This window comes from Rhipicephalus microplus, unplaced genomic scaffold, assembly GCF_043290135.1.
Source record: "Rhipicephalus microplus isolate Deutch F79 unplaced genomic scaffold, USDA_Rmic scaffold_14, whole genome shotgun sequence".
Lineage (NCBI taxonomy): Eukaryota > Metazoa > Arthropoda > Arachnida > Ixodida > Ixodidae > Rhipicephalus > Rhipicephalus microplus.
In genome coordinates this window covers 15,677,667-15,691,822 of record NW_027464587.1, presented here as the reverse complement: position 1 = coordinate 15,691,822, position 14,156 = coordinate 15,677,667, and the positions used below count along the sequence as shown (strand labels likewise).

Genomic DNA, 14,156 nt, shown 5'->3' with positions numbered 1-14,156 from the left:
GCGCGTTCAGCTGGTACGCTATCTACACGACTGGTTTTAAACTTAGTTAGTTGAACATGCGCTCGAGCACGGGAACCAACTGGCTGGACGAAACTTCGGCGTCGATTCGTGCATGTTTGTTACGGGAGAAAACAAGAAGAGCTTCAAGCTATAAAAATGACTCAGTGTGCGTTTCGCAGACCAAGACAAGCAAAACCCTCATGTGAAATTTTCACTGTTATAACTCCCATGACCTTGTTTTCCCGCTTAATGAAAGCTCCCTCTGAATTGGCGTAAAGTTTACTGAAAAATAAAAAGGAAAAAGATGTGTATTCATTATGCGAGTAAGTATGGTGTATTTTTTACCGAGAGAGATACACTCTTACCCCTACATAACGAACCCAGATATAACAAAACCTCGGTTATAACGAAGTACATGAAGAACATTCTTGCAAATATGGTGATAACAATATACCTTTATAAAAAAAATTTTGGACATAACAAACTTATTCTCATGCAAGATGTGACTGTTATCACGAGGTTTGAGTGTAGCATGTGTGCTTGTCACGATTATCTTGGGCATGCCTGCAAATACACATCTTGGGAACTGCTGTTGCAAGGTGCTGCAGGCCTGGAGAGCATCTCTTGGTGCCTACTGAGATTGACGGCTGCTTTTTGGCACCTTCAGATTCGGGTTACTGGCACCTTGGCCGCGAGAGCAACACTGCCTGCTTTTTACCATCTTAAGACGTTACCACCTCTTAACAACAGTCGATTTAGGTGATGCAGTATTCTACTGCCACTGTTGCAGCCGCCAGTGTCTGTTGCAGCTGTCCCCAATGACAAGAACATAAAAACAGGGTGACGGTTGAGTATTCCACCACAGCGTCAAAGAGGTGCTTGAAACTTCTTCACAAAAAAGTGTCATGTCAGATGAGGAATCACCCTAACATGTGCAATATCTCGTGGCAGAAGAGTAAAATGATGCTCCACGTCGCATAACGTGAAATTCATAACACATAGGTCGATTAAAACTTCCCACCCAATACAAGAGCTGAGCGATGTTTCTACATTGTCGTCAGCAAGATTGACCAAGCAAGCAGTTATGTAGGTGCATGAATTGCCTTAAGGTACGTGCACATTGGTGAGAAGCACGCCGCGGCGATGTCCCACCTGATGGTGCCTCCGCTCGGCAGCCAGGGGCACGCTGCCCGCATTGGCAGCGGCGTGAGAAAAGCGAGACAAGAATAGACATGTCGAGGCGCGCGCCCACCTGCTAGCTGCTTGTTTTCTCTGCGACAGAAGGACAAAGGAAGAGGCATGGATGAGGAGGTGTTGCCGATGTGAGAAGGAAGGGAGGAGAAGCCGGCACTCATCAATGGTTTGCTAGCGCGGCAGCCAGCAACAGCGAGCAATTCGGTCGGTGGCAGAAATTTCATGACGCTCCGCGAAAGAAAGAAAAGTGGCGTCTCGTGAGCGGTGTGCGGCAGAGTGCCGTGCCGCCAGTGTGTCCATACCCTTACAGATGTGTAGCGGTGCTCCACTACTTTGCGAAACGATGATGAATATGGTGTCGTTAGTACTATTAAATTGTACTTGCAGTACACTCAAACCTGAATATAACAAAGCCACACCGGCCACTGATATATTTGAAAAGTCGTTATAAACATATATTTGTAACACTATACCTACGACAGCCGTTGTTCACTCACTTCGTTATAACCCATAATTCGTTATATCAAGGTTTGAGTTTATTTACCCTTAAAGTGCCTACAATAGTATTTGAGAAAGCGATGAGAAATTTTTGTGGCACCTATTTTCTTTAGCGCAGCAGAAAGCTAACTTGTCAGAGTGTCTAATCACGGATTAGTAACGTGGAAAACGCCGCTTAAGATCTGTAATCTGAATTTTTCCATTTGCGGTGAATATGAAGGCCTATAGACATGTGACAACACATGATGCTAACAGTAATCATGAGAGCGGTTTGTGTACGGGCACGGTGGTTTACTGACCATGCGTGCACTTCATGCGCAAGCACCGTAGCTCGCCATGACCCATTGGCTACCGTGACGGCTGTGTCATTTATCACCATACAACTCCTTTTACCTCATAAGCAGCACAGAATAGAGTGAAGATAAACAATAATATACATACTCTCATTTTGAGGATTAACTATGGCACAAGACAGCATCAGACTATATAGGACTTCATGCAGCAAAGTGATCAACTACAGATTCCAGATTTAGGCCTCTTTTGCAAGGAGGAGATTGCTTGCTACTTTTCAACACAATTAAATATAAATCATATTGACATAGTGAAAAGGATGCTGGAATCTGTCACTACAATTCAGGGTGTTTTCAATTCTATCAGGATCTAATTGCACATTCTAGTCAGTTATTGGCCCTTAAGCTCACACTGCGAATGTGCTGCACATTCCATGCAGGCCCGATATTTTTTATAAGTTGATTGCATGGTTTGACACTGCAGTGTAACAAAACTGAAGAGAATTTGGTTGCCACTCCTGAAATGCGTACCTGAGCTCGTACGTGATGTTGGCCAGAATTCGAGCACCGCTAGCACCCACGGGATGGCCAAGCGCTATGGCCCCTCCGTTAACATTGGTCTTCTCCGGGTCCGAACCAAGCTCTTTCTCGACAGCAAGGAACTGAGAAGAAAACGCCTCATTCACCTATGACAGAAAAAAAAAGGGGGCGGGGGAAAGAAAGAACATGTTATAGATTCCTTCATATGAACTTAGGAAGTCACTAAATTTTAGGTAGTATTTGACCTGTTTTGGAGTGCCGCCAACATTTTCGGTGACATGAATTGTTCATAAACTTCACTTGTAAGATTTCTTGAGAACCAAGTACAATGTTTCATGCCCATTTTCACGTTGGAAAAGCCATGATTTCACGTTGGAAAATCCATGAAAAAAATTGATTCCAAATATGCATATGACCCCGCAAATGTTGTCGAAAGACGATAGTCTTGCGTCTGGAGAGAGTGAACAAAACGTTAGATGTTCTGCACAAAAAAAATCGGTGTATGGTATTCTAGAGGCGGTGCGTTAGAGTGCCTCGAGCGTGTAGTGGAAGCGAACAAGCGCATCGAGGCACGTTAGACACAAGCGCCATCTGGCAGTTATCTTCAAAAACGAAGGCGTGCAGCTTGCAGAGAAAGATGCGTGCCAGTCTCGGGGGTGATAAGGTGTAGAACGCAAAGCGACGGGCAGGTGCCACCACCGTGATGTCGTAGCAAAGCGTTGGAAACACCTTTCTAAGCATCGCGTTGCACTGTCAACGTAGCACGATAAACGCTACTTTCCTTAGAGTTACTTGTGTGTGCCTCTTCTAGTATAAAGGCAGACATACAAAACATCTAAGCGTTGTTGTGGCACCTCAGATATGCGCAATAATTGCTTTTTAATTGACAATCGCACAGCTATGAACTCTAAACCTTGAGCAATATTGGTGGGCGCTGCTGATGGGGTTGGCCGTTTGGTGTCGTTTGAGGTATCGTTAGAACAGATAAACAGACAAATGTACAAACAGACAGACAGACCAAAATTTTTTCGTCCCCAAGAAAGACTATCGTCTTTAAAATACGAAGATCGCGTCACGTGATAACCACCAATGGATGGATGGATTGACATGGCTGTACCCTTTAGATCGAGCGGTGGCTAACGCCACTTAGCTGTAATACTTAGTGAACAAAAATGAAACTTTTTTTCTTTTCTGTGTTGCTCAGAATGCCTGCTCTGTGTTAAAATAAAATATAAATACCTAATTCTCTTACTGGAATTTAAAATGAAATGAATACCCAGCCAAGCTCTGTTTCCAAAAAAGAAAAAAAGAAGCGAAATTCAACACGGCTGTTGCCACCTTCTACTATCGCGTGGCAGACGGCGCGGAGAGAAGCCGCGGAGTTGGTCAATGGTCATTCTTCTGAAAGCACTTGTGCAGTATAGTTGTGCCTCTTGCTCGCGAAACGCCTGTGTCAATTGTGCTTTAGATTCGATGGCACCAACCAAGCGGTGTCACTACAGCACGGCGTTTAAGCAGAAGGTCGTGTAACATGTGGGAAAGACATCGAACTTACGAGCGCAGCAAGAACTCGGCGAGCATGAAAAGAATGTGCGGAACTCTTTGGTTGAGCAGCAACTCGCATGGTGTTCACTGCACCAAAAACCAGCCGGCACCATGTGGTGGAAGAAATTGCCACCGATTTTTTTCGAGAGCAGAGGGAATGCCCGTGAAGAGTGAAATTATCAAGGCGAAAACCAGAGAAGTTGCCATCATGAAGAATGTCTCACGAGCCTGTTTTAAAGCCAGCAGGGGCTGGACAACACGCTTTATGAAACGGTTTGGATTCAGCCTGCGACGACTGACCTCCGTAAGTCAAAAGCTTCCAAATGACTTTGAGGAGAAGCTCATGAAGTTTCAGCGGTACATAATGGACAAACGGTGGCAAAATGGCTACCAAATGGGACGAATTGCGAATGCCGAGCAGACCCTGGTGTTTTTTGACATGTCGATGACGTAAACCATGAACGAGAAGGGTGCGAAGGAAGTGAAGTGAAGGACGGTGGGTTATGAGAAACAGCGAACGACGGTTATGTTGTGCTGCACCGCCGATAGGCAAAAACTTCCTCAGTTCATAATTTTCAAACGCAAGACCGTACCAGCGAGCCAAAAGTTTCCCAGGAATGTTGTCGTGTGTGTTTATGAGAAAGGTAAATGCCCAGTAGTTTAATGGAGGACTGGGTGAGAACGGTTTGGGAACGTTGCCCAGGGGCCACATTGTTCAAGCACTCACTTCTAGTTCTCGACTTCTACAGTGGCCATTTGAAGATGTCAAGATTTCTCGTGCTAGTACGGGCATCGCCATAATTCCTGGTGGCATGACCAGCCAACTCCAGCCGCTTCATGTTGCAATTAATAAGCCCTTTAAAGACAGGCTTCCTAAGCACTACATTGGCTGGCTTATGTCGGAGGAACACCAGTTCACCCCAACCGGGTGCATCAACCCACTTATCATGCCTGGAAAGCTTTGCTCGAGCGTGCAACAGTTAATTAGTTATTAGAAGCTTGGGATGTAGAAACAGCTTAAAATAGAGACAAGGACTGAAGGAGAGAGAACAGGGCACTGGAAAGATTGTAGGGCATTACAGAATAATTAGTTTGAGAGGATTTTGTACTACCTAGTCGCAACTTAGGCTTAAAATAGCACTGAGTGAGACAGGACCCAGAGTGGTTTTCATTTTAACGTAGCCGTCTACGTGAGCACAAAAAAAACAAACACGTGCACATGAGCACTGCATTGGCAGCTTGTTTCAATGAAGGTTTCTTTCCGAGACGTAAATATACGTTACCCAACGAAAATGCACTGCTTAGGCAAAGACACTAGCTTTTGTACTTTCATGCAACCTTGTGCCCTCTTTCCATTGAAGAGGTCTGCTAGGAGAGAGCGCTTGCAAGGATCATGGTCAACTTGTGACACAGGCAGCACAGGTAGCGAAAAATCAGAGGCACACTCCACCTGCGGTGCCACGACACAGACTTGGAAATTGATTTTGATCATGTTCTAGACTATATTGTTTGTTGTTATTATGAATGTTCAGCAAACTGGGAGAGCGGGGGTAAACACAGACACAAAACAAAGAGGAGGCACACAGCACGAGCGTTCATTATGTAGATGTTATTATGTATATAATGCAAGAGCATTGACAGTTATCTACACCACAAGTTATCTTACCTTCAAAATTTTGTATCAGCCCTCCATCTAAACTTTAAGCGGAAAGGACTTTTGCATGTGTGCGACAAAAGGGGCCATTGTGGCTGCTTCCTAGTATTATACTGTACAATAAAAAAGTCGCAGCTTTACCGGAAAGACGAAGCAATGAATGCGATAGCAACGAATTGGAAGGTCATGCACAGAATGAAAAGCAGATCGAAATGTGCCCCGGGTTTGTCACGCACAAATGACGCACAAAACATACTCACAGGTACAGATGCACGTGAATAAGTGTCTCAGTTGTTACTCTGCTGTGTCTGAAAAGTGTGCACTTTTCGCAAACGGTAACTGCAATGACTGCAGTTACCTTTGTGTGCCCGGTAACTACAACATAATCGTTCGTGATAAAGCCAGAGGCCAGCCAAGACCAGGAGCGTAGCCAGAAATTTTTTTCGGGGGGTGGGGGAAGGTCCACACAGACCCGATGGGGGAAAGGGGAAAAGAGTAATCGGCAATGAGTAAGGTAAAGAGAGTATACTATACTAATGGGATACTTTAATGCAAAGGTAGGGAAGAAGCAAGCTGGTGACCAGGCAGTGGGAGATTATGGCATCGGTACTAGAAAGGCCAGGAGGGAGCTATTCATAAAATACGCAGAACGTAATATTTTACGGATCTTGAATTACTTCTACCAAAAACAAGAAAACCGTAAGTAGACATGGAGGAGCCCTAATGGCAAAAGTAAGAACGAAATAGACTTTATACTGAGTGCCCACCCAGGCAACGTGCAGTGCTTGGCAAGGTACGATGCAGTGATCATTAAATAGTACGGTCTTGAATTCGCCTAGATTTGAAGAAGAAACGACAGAAACTGACATGAAAGATGCGAATAAATGAGCTAGCACTGAGAGGGTAAGTACAGGAATTCAAAGTCTCGCTTTAGAACAGGTACACGGCTCTTATTGAGGAAACCAGCCTTAGCGTTGATGCAATGAATGATAATCTGACGAGTATGATTACGGAGTGTGCAGTGGAAGTTGGAGGTATGGTACTTAGACAGAACACTGGAAAGCTGTCCTAGGAGACGAAGAACCTCAAAAGTGTCAAAGCATGAAAGCCTCAAATACAATAGACAAAACAGAATTGGCAGAGCTTTCGAAGTTTATTAATAAGCGTAAGGTATCCGATGTAAGAAGGTATAACATAGAGCAAATTGAACACGCTCGGAAGAACGGAGGAAGCATCAGAGCAGTGAAGAGGAAGTTTGGGATAGGCAAAAACCAGATGTATGCACTAAGGGACAAGGAAGGCAGAGTGACTACCAATATGAATAGTATAGTTAAAATAGCGGAGAAGATTTACAGAGATCTGTACAGTAGCCAGGACAACCACGACCTTATTATAAAAACTCGCAGTAACCCAGATGGCATCCCACCAGTAATGATAAAAGTCAGAAAAGCCTTGGAGGGAATGTACAGTAGCCAGGACAACCACGACCTTATTATAAAAACTCGCAGTAACCCAGATGGCATCCCACCAGTAATGATAAAAGTCAGAAAAGCCTTGGAGGGAATGTAAAGAGGCAAAGCTACTGATGAGGATCAGATAACATCAGATCTGCTAAAAGACGGAGGACAGATTATGTTAAAAAACTATCCACCCTGTTTACGATGGGTCTCCTTATGGGAAGAGTACCAGAATCTTGGAAGAATGCTAACATCATCTTAATACATAAGAAAAGAGGTGACAAGAACTTGAAAAATTACAGGCCGGTCAGCTTGCTCTTGGTCGTATACATGCTATTTACAAAGGTGATTGCTAACAGAATTAAGACAACATTAGAATTCAATCAACCAAAGGAACAAGCAGGATTTCGGACATGCTATTCTTAACAATCGACCCCATTCATACTATCAATCAGGTAATAGAGAAATGCTCAGAATGCAGCCAACCACTATCCATAGCTTTCAGAGATTACGAGAAGGCGTTTGATTCAGTAGAAATATCAGCAGTCATGCGAACACTGCGGAATCAGGGGGTCGTCGAAGCATATATTAACACCCTGGAAGAAATGTACTGGGGATCAACTGCCACCATAGTGCTCCATAAAGAAAGCTATAAAATACCAATCAAGAAGGGTGTAAGGCAGGGGGATACAATCTTCTCACTGCTATTTACCGCGTGCTTACAGAAGGTTTTCAGAAGCCTAAAATGGGAACAGTTAGGGATAAGTGTTAATACAGAGTATCTTTGTAACATATGCTTCCCCCATGACATCACATTGCTGAGTGACTCAGGGGACGAATTGCAACTTGTGATCACGGAGTTCAAACTTCGGAAGAGAATGGCGCTTCGAAATAGGTAATACTTCACTTAAAGTTGTACGAGATTGTAGTAACTAGAAGAATAAGAATGGGGTGGAGCACGTTTGGCAAACACTCTCAAATCATGACAAGTAGATAGGCGTATAACAGCTGCATCTTGCTGGTACTTAGCTAAGGCAGCAGAGACCTGAAAACTTACAAAGGGGGTTCAGCTTAAATTGAGGACGACGCAGCGAGCGATGAAAAGGAAAATGATAGGTGTAACCTTAAGAGACAAGAAGAGAGCAGAGTGGATCAGGGAACAAACGAGGGTTAAGGATATCATAGTTGAAATCAAGAAGAGGAAATGGACATGGGCCGGGCATGTAGCGCGTTGGCAGAATAACCGCTGGTCATTAAATGTAACTGACTGGATTCCCAGAGAAGGCAAGGAAGTAAGGGGGAGACGGAAAGTTGGGTGGGCAGATGAGACTAAGAAGTTAGCGGTCATAAAGTGGCAGCCGCAAGCACAGGACCGAGTTGACTGGCGGAACATAGGGAGTCAGGCTGATGATGATGATGAACGTCCAAAAACCATAATATGACTACGAGAGACGCTATAGTGGGGTGCTCCGGAAATTTTACCACTTTGCTTCTTTAACATGCACCTAAATAAAAGTGCACGTGCCTCAAGCATTTTCGCCTACATGTAAAATACGACAGGGATTCAACCACGCTACGTGCGGGTCAGCAACAGAGCACCATAACTACTGGACTGCTCTGGCAGGTAGGAAAAAGATGGTTTTGGCAAAATCAGTATGCGGTACACTTTTTATCCAGCAGTAAGGAAGCAAGTTCAACTGTGAGAAACATATTGCCGAAAATCACTTTGACAGCATGGCAGAATGATTCCGTTCTCTCCCGTTGCCTACTCCTTGCTTTGCTGTGGCACCTTTCACGTGCACATGTGGTTAGCGGATATGAAAGGTGTGAACGAAAATGCAACAGCCCACATTTGCATGTGGTAATTATAGCAAATTTTGGGTAACATATGGGGCATATAATGTGACATGCAATGCGCAGGATAATCTTTGTGCCTATTAAAAAAGATAATCAACAGTAATACTCTATGTAATGTGTCTGTTTGTGGCATGAGACATTACTTGCACAGTTTCTTTTATTCTTTGTAAAAAATTATGGTTACTAAGTATATGTATTGCTCGTAATTTTAGGTGATAACACGTCTACCCATGTTTCTCCATTCTGTGCATTTCTTGTCGTGCGTCAAGTCGCTAGTTGCAGAAATTGCTCGGTGTGCCCTTCTAGTCATGTCAATGTAAAGAAACGGAAAGATGAAGCGAATAAATACAGACAATTTGTGCAAATTTTTTCAGCTTTATGTTCCTTATTCTTGCACGGTTTGCCACAGTACTGAAAAATAAAGCTTGTGCTCACTATATCTGCCCATACTGCACTTCTCATCACACTGCTCTAGGTTTATGACCACCATCCTTTTATTTATGAGCCTAAGTTACATCATGAGTATATTAGTAGGCCTTTCTATAAGACTGTGATTAGCCTGCACGTTTGCCTGTGTTACACCTTAGTCACTAGACAACACTTCGGAGTGCCTTAACGTTAGGGCAAAATAAAAGATATGTATGAATATATTGTACACTCGTATACAAGCCAACTTAGGTGTATAACTCGAATATTCTGTCATGCACGTACGTGCGTGTGTGAGCATGCGTGTATGTTTAGGTGTTAGCAGAATGTGCGAAGGTTAAATAGAAATGTTATTCTTTGGCTCTTGTATATCTTAGGACACGTACAAAGAGTCACACTATAATATGCTTGAGCGTGGCCTATCAGACCTCGAAACTGTGTCTGGCTATTTTCATTAAAAGAAACCTTTCTGTAGTATTGTGCGGCGGATGCACCGCACGTAGAACACACGGTACAACACTGAAGCGCAGGCCAACACGATGTACGCAGCAGCCGGTAGCCAAGCAGGAACTCCTTTATTATGTAAAATGCCACACATATATACCCAAGGTAGCGCCCCCTGAGGGCAAAAATACTTTACACGAAACCGAATTTAGAACCATGAAATCAGAACCGAAACACCACATCATCCCCCGCCTAGAAAGAAAAGGAGATGTGGCTTTAAGATCCTTAAACAATGATTAACGACACATAAACAACTTTTATTATAACCTTCTACAATTTTAGAAGAATTTTATGACACATAGAAATTCTGTATTTACAACACTAACATCACCCCTTCTTTTGTCGTAAAGTAACCAATTGAAGAGAAAAGCGGCATGAGAAGGAGGAAAAAAAAAGCTATGTACACAGTGCACCATGGCTGAAAGCACTTACACAAACAACATACAACACAAAATCACAGCATAGCAATGTATCCCTTATACCCTTATACAATAAATAAATGCACAGCATACAAATAACAAAGCACACATATGGTAAAAATTCCAACATACGAGTAAGAATGAGTTTAGGACACGAAGTGCTTAAACCTGGATGGTTTCTTACGCGAACGCATAAAATGTCGAAGCTCATTGCGCTCTGAAGTACTTCCTTGCGGAGCAGCAAGTTCGGTATGTGAGGATGAGCCTACTGGCTCGATTACGCGCAGTTCAGGCACCACTGAGAGCATTGAAAAGTCCGACGACTCGCTTAAGCGTCCCTCAGTTGTAGCTGGAGACTGAGAACCCTGACGGGAAACATGAAAACCTGAAGGTTCGGAAGCATGTCCATGAGTGTTAAGAAATATACTGGCATTGGAACTGTGCTCGTCACTACAGTATTGACACGGAGCCAGAGAAGAGTCCGAGGACTCTGAAGCGTGCTCGGTGCACGGTAAAACTTCATGGTGGCTGGGCACCAAAGCGGGATTTGAAACCGGTGCCTGAATACCATTTACCCCAGGGTAAGATGGTGATGCTGCAGGAATATAGATAGAAACCAATCGTGGAGACTGTATTGGAAATACAGTCTCCACGTGGAGAGTGTCTTGTCTTCACGTGGAATTGTATTGTCTGTATTGACTGTATTGTCTCCACGTGTCTTCACGTGGAAACCAAAGTATTGAGACTGGTTCTGCAAAGGTATTGAAGAGTGCAAACGTGAAGGTGGTTCCCGTTTGGAATGGACGATTACGAGTTTAGAAGCATTCCAAATTGATCCATCACTGAGCTTAAATGCTTGGGATCAACACTGCAGACAAACAGTAAATGAACCTTTATACTTGTAAGTAAATGGACCTTTATACTTGTGTTTTTTTCTTTGAACACGTACTTTGACTCTTTGACCAGCCTGAATGACTGGAGCTTTGGCTCCTCACTTCTGATCGACATAATTCTTCATGTACTTCTGCCCATTAAAAACTCTCGACCTTATGGCATTGTCCGAAAATGACTGCAAAATTAAAGCAACGGCAGATCAGTTGTGTCAACCGCTGTGCGAAGTTGACGCTTATATAGCAACATCACAGGAGACAATCCCGTAGTTGCCAGAGCAGAAAAACGGTAAGTACCTAAGTACTCCGTAATTGCCTTCTTTAGAGGACGTTGTTCAAGTTGGGCTAGTTGAATGTACCCTTTCAAGGCCCAGTTGAACCGCTCAACCTGCCTATTGGCTTGAGGTTAGTAGTTGCAAGAACAGAGATGTTGAATACCTTGTTCCGAAAGAAATGTTTCGAACTGACGAGAGTTAAACTGGGGACCGTTGCTTATTACTAAGCATGCTAGAAAACTTTCACGGCAGAAGAATGAAGTCAAGAAGGTGATGACTGCATCAGACGTAACGCCTCGAACTAAACAAACCTCAGGTCATTTTGGAGTAATAGTCAATCAAAGTGATTACAGAGCGATAATCTGACGGAAAATTTGAAAGAGGACCAAAAATGTCCATGCCTAACTTCTCCCACGGTTCCTCAGGAAAAGAAACTGGTTGTAGGGGTGCAAAGCCAGGTTTCGTTGATTTGTCGGCAGCCTGACAGATGTAACATTTCCGAACAGCACTTTCCACTTGTTTGTCAAGACACGGCCACCAATACCTGTCACGAAGCAGCTTCGTTGTCCGCATTATGCCTACATAGTTCTCATGGGCTAACTGAATTATTTGCCCCCAGCAAGTTTCTGGAACTGTGACACATTTCTTGTGAAAAATGAGCCCATTGGCATAAGACAGTTTGACTTTCACTGCAGAGTACGGTACAAGTACTGCATTCAAAAGCTTCTTTGGAGGCTAACCCTCGGCAATGTATTGAATAAGCTGCTGGAACGTACCATCATTAGCAGTCGCTGCCTGTAAGTCGCCCTTATTCAAGCATGCAGCAACTAAAGAAATTATCTCTTCTTCCGGTGCCTGTGCTAGCCGAAGCTGGACTGGCAGCCAAGATAATGCGTACGCTAGGCCATTATCGGCACCTTCGCAATATTGTGCACAAAAGTTATAATATAACAGCCGGGCGCACCATCGAGAAATTCACAAGGGGCATCGCCCCACCCCGCCAGCTGACAGCAAAGTCGTTAAAGCCTGGTGGTCAGTCCGTAATGTAAAACGTGGACCCCAAAGATGCACATGCCATTTTTCTACAGAAAAACAAATAAGCAAGAGCTTCGCGCTCCCATGCTGAACATCGGTGTTCCACCAAGGACAATGTTCTAGATGCAAAAGCAACAGTTAGCAGCTGATCTCCTCTCTGTCGTTGAAGCACTGCTCCCATGCCGACGTTGGATGCATCGGTTGTAATCACCACCAGAAGATTGTTATCAAAATATTCATGACTGGGTGGTCAGCAAGTAGTTCTTTAACCCGGTTGAAACTGGCATTGGCCTCAGCGGACAATTTAAAACTGTGACCTTGCCGGAGCATGCAGTGCAGAGGCTCAACAACAACAGCATAATGTGGTAGGAACTTTGCATAATATCCAACTAACCCCAAAAAGGATTGGAGTGCTTTAACATTAGTAGGGACAGGGACATCAAGAATAGCAGCGAACTTAGACTCAACCGGCGATAAATCGCGAACACTTATGTTATGACCTAAGAATGAAATTTCAGTAGGAGCGAATAAACACTTGTCTTTAAGCTTCATGCCACAGGAATCTATTTTAGACAAGACACCTTTCAAGTGTGCATCATGCTTTTTCCGATTACGGCCCTACACTAAAATGTCGTCTAATTAACAGACAACACCTGGGCACCCCTTCAGTACATCGCTCATTATTTTTGAGAAAATAGCTGGTGGAGATGCCAGCTCGATGCACACTCTACGGAATCTGTAAAGCCCTTGATGCGTTACAAAAGTAGTAAGGTCACGACTCTCCTTTGCTAACTCAACCTGGTGGTACGCGGATGTAAAATAAAGTTAAGAAAAAATTTTAGCACCTGTCAACGGTTGAAAGAGTTTCTCGATGTGAGGTAGAGGGAAGCCGTCCACCACAATGGCCTTGTTCGGCTCACGGAGATCGATGCACAGTCGGATGGAATTGTTCTTGCGAACGACGACCAAGGGATACACCCAGTTCGAAGCTTCCACCCTCTCAATGATGCTAGTCGACTCCAGCTGTTGCAGCTCGTCGGCAAATATCTGCCTCAGCAAGAAGGGAAAACAACGCAGTTTGGCCGCCACTGGCTGCACACAAGGTCGACGCTTGACACAGTGAATGTAATTTCGTACGGTGCCGATGTTCGACGAAAACAGGTGGTGATACTCCAGTGGCGCATTTGCCGGAACCTCGGAGGAGTCTACGAGAGAACAAGTGTGGGTCTCACTTCTGATAACTATTTTCAGAGCTCGGATGGCATCGAATCCTGGGAGCGAGGTGCTTCTGTCCGTGACGTAGAAGGGAATCGTGGCGCAGTTGCCGTTGTACCAGACTGTTGCCTTGAAATAGAAATGATTATTTATGGCTTGCTCAGAGTAATTCTGTAGAACGAGATGCGAAGGTAGCAACTTGATATGCGAAAAGTTCCTGATGTGCGAAAAGTCCAAGATTATAATCTTGGACGTTGAGTGATGACACAGCTGGCCCAGTGTCGATGAGCATGTTGAAAGTGTGTCCATTGATCCATATGGGAAGATGAAGTCCGATAGTGGTGACTGTTTCGTCCA

General features: G+C 44.1%; 1 protein-coding gene across 3 annotated transcripts in view; it reads right to left on the bottom strand.

Moving 5' to 3' along the window:
- Nucleotides 1-14,156, bottom strand: part of yip2 (yippee interacting protein 2) — a 263,544-nt gene that overhangs the window by 6,499 nt on the left and 242,889 nt on the right. For all 3 annotated transcript variants that reach the window (XM_075882775.1, XM_075882776.1, XM_037431692.2), the window contains one exon: nucleotides 2,514-2,668. In XM_075882775.1, coding sequence (XP_075738890.1) covers nucleotides 2,514-2,668 — 155 coding nt within the window. The remainder of the gene's footprint in view (nucleotides 1-2,513; nucleotides 2,669-14,156) is intronic.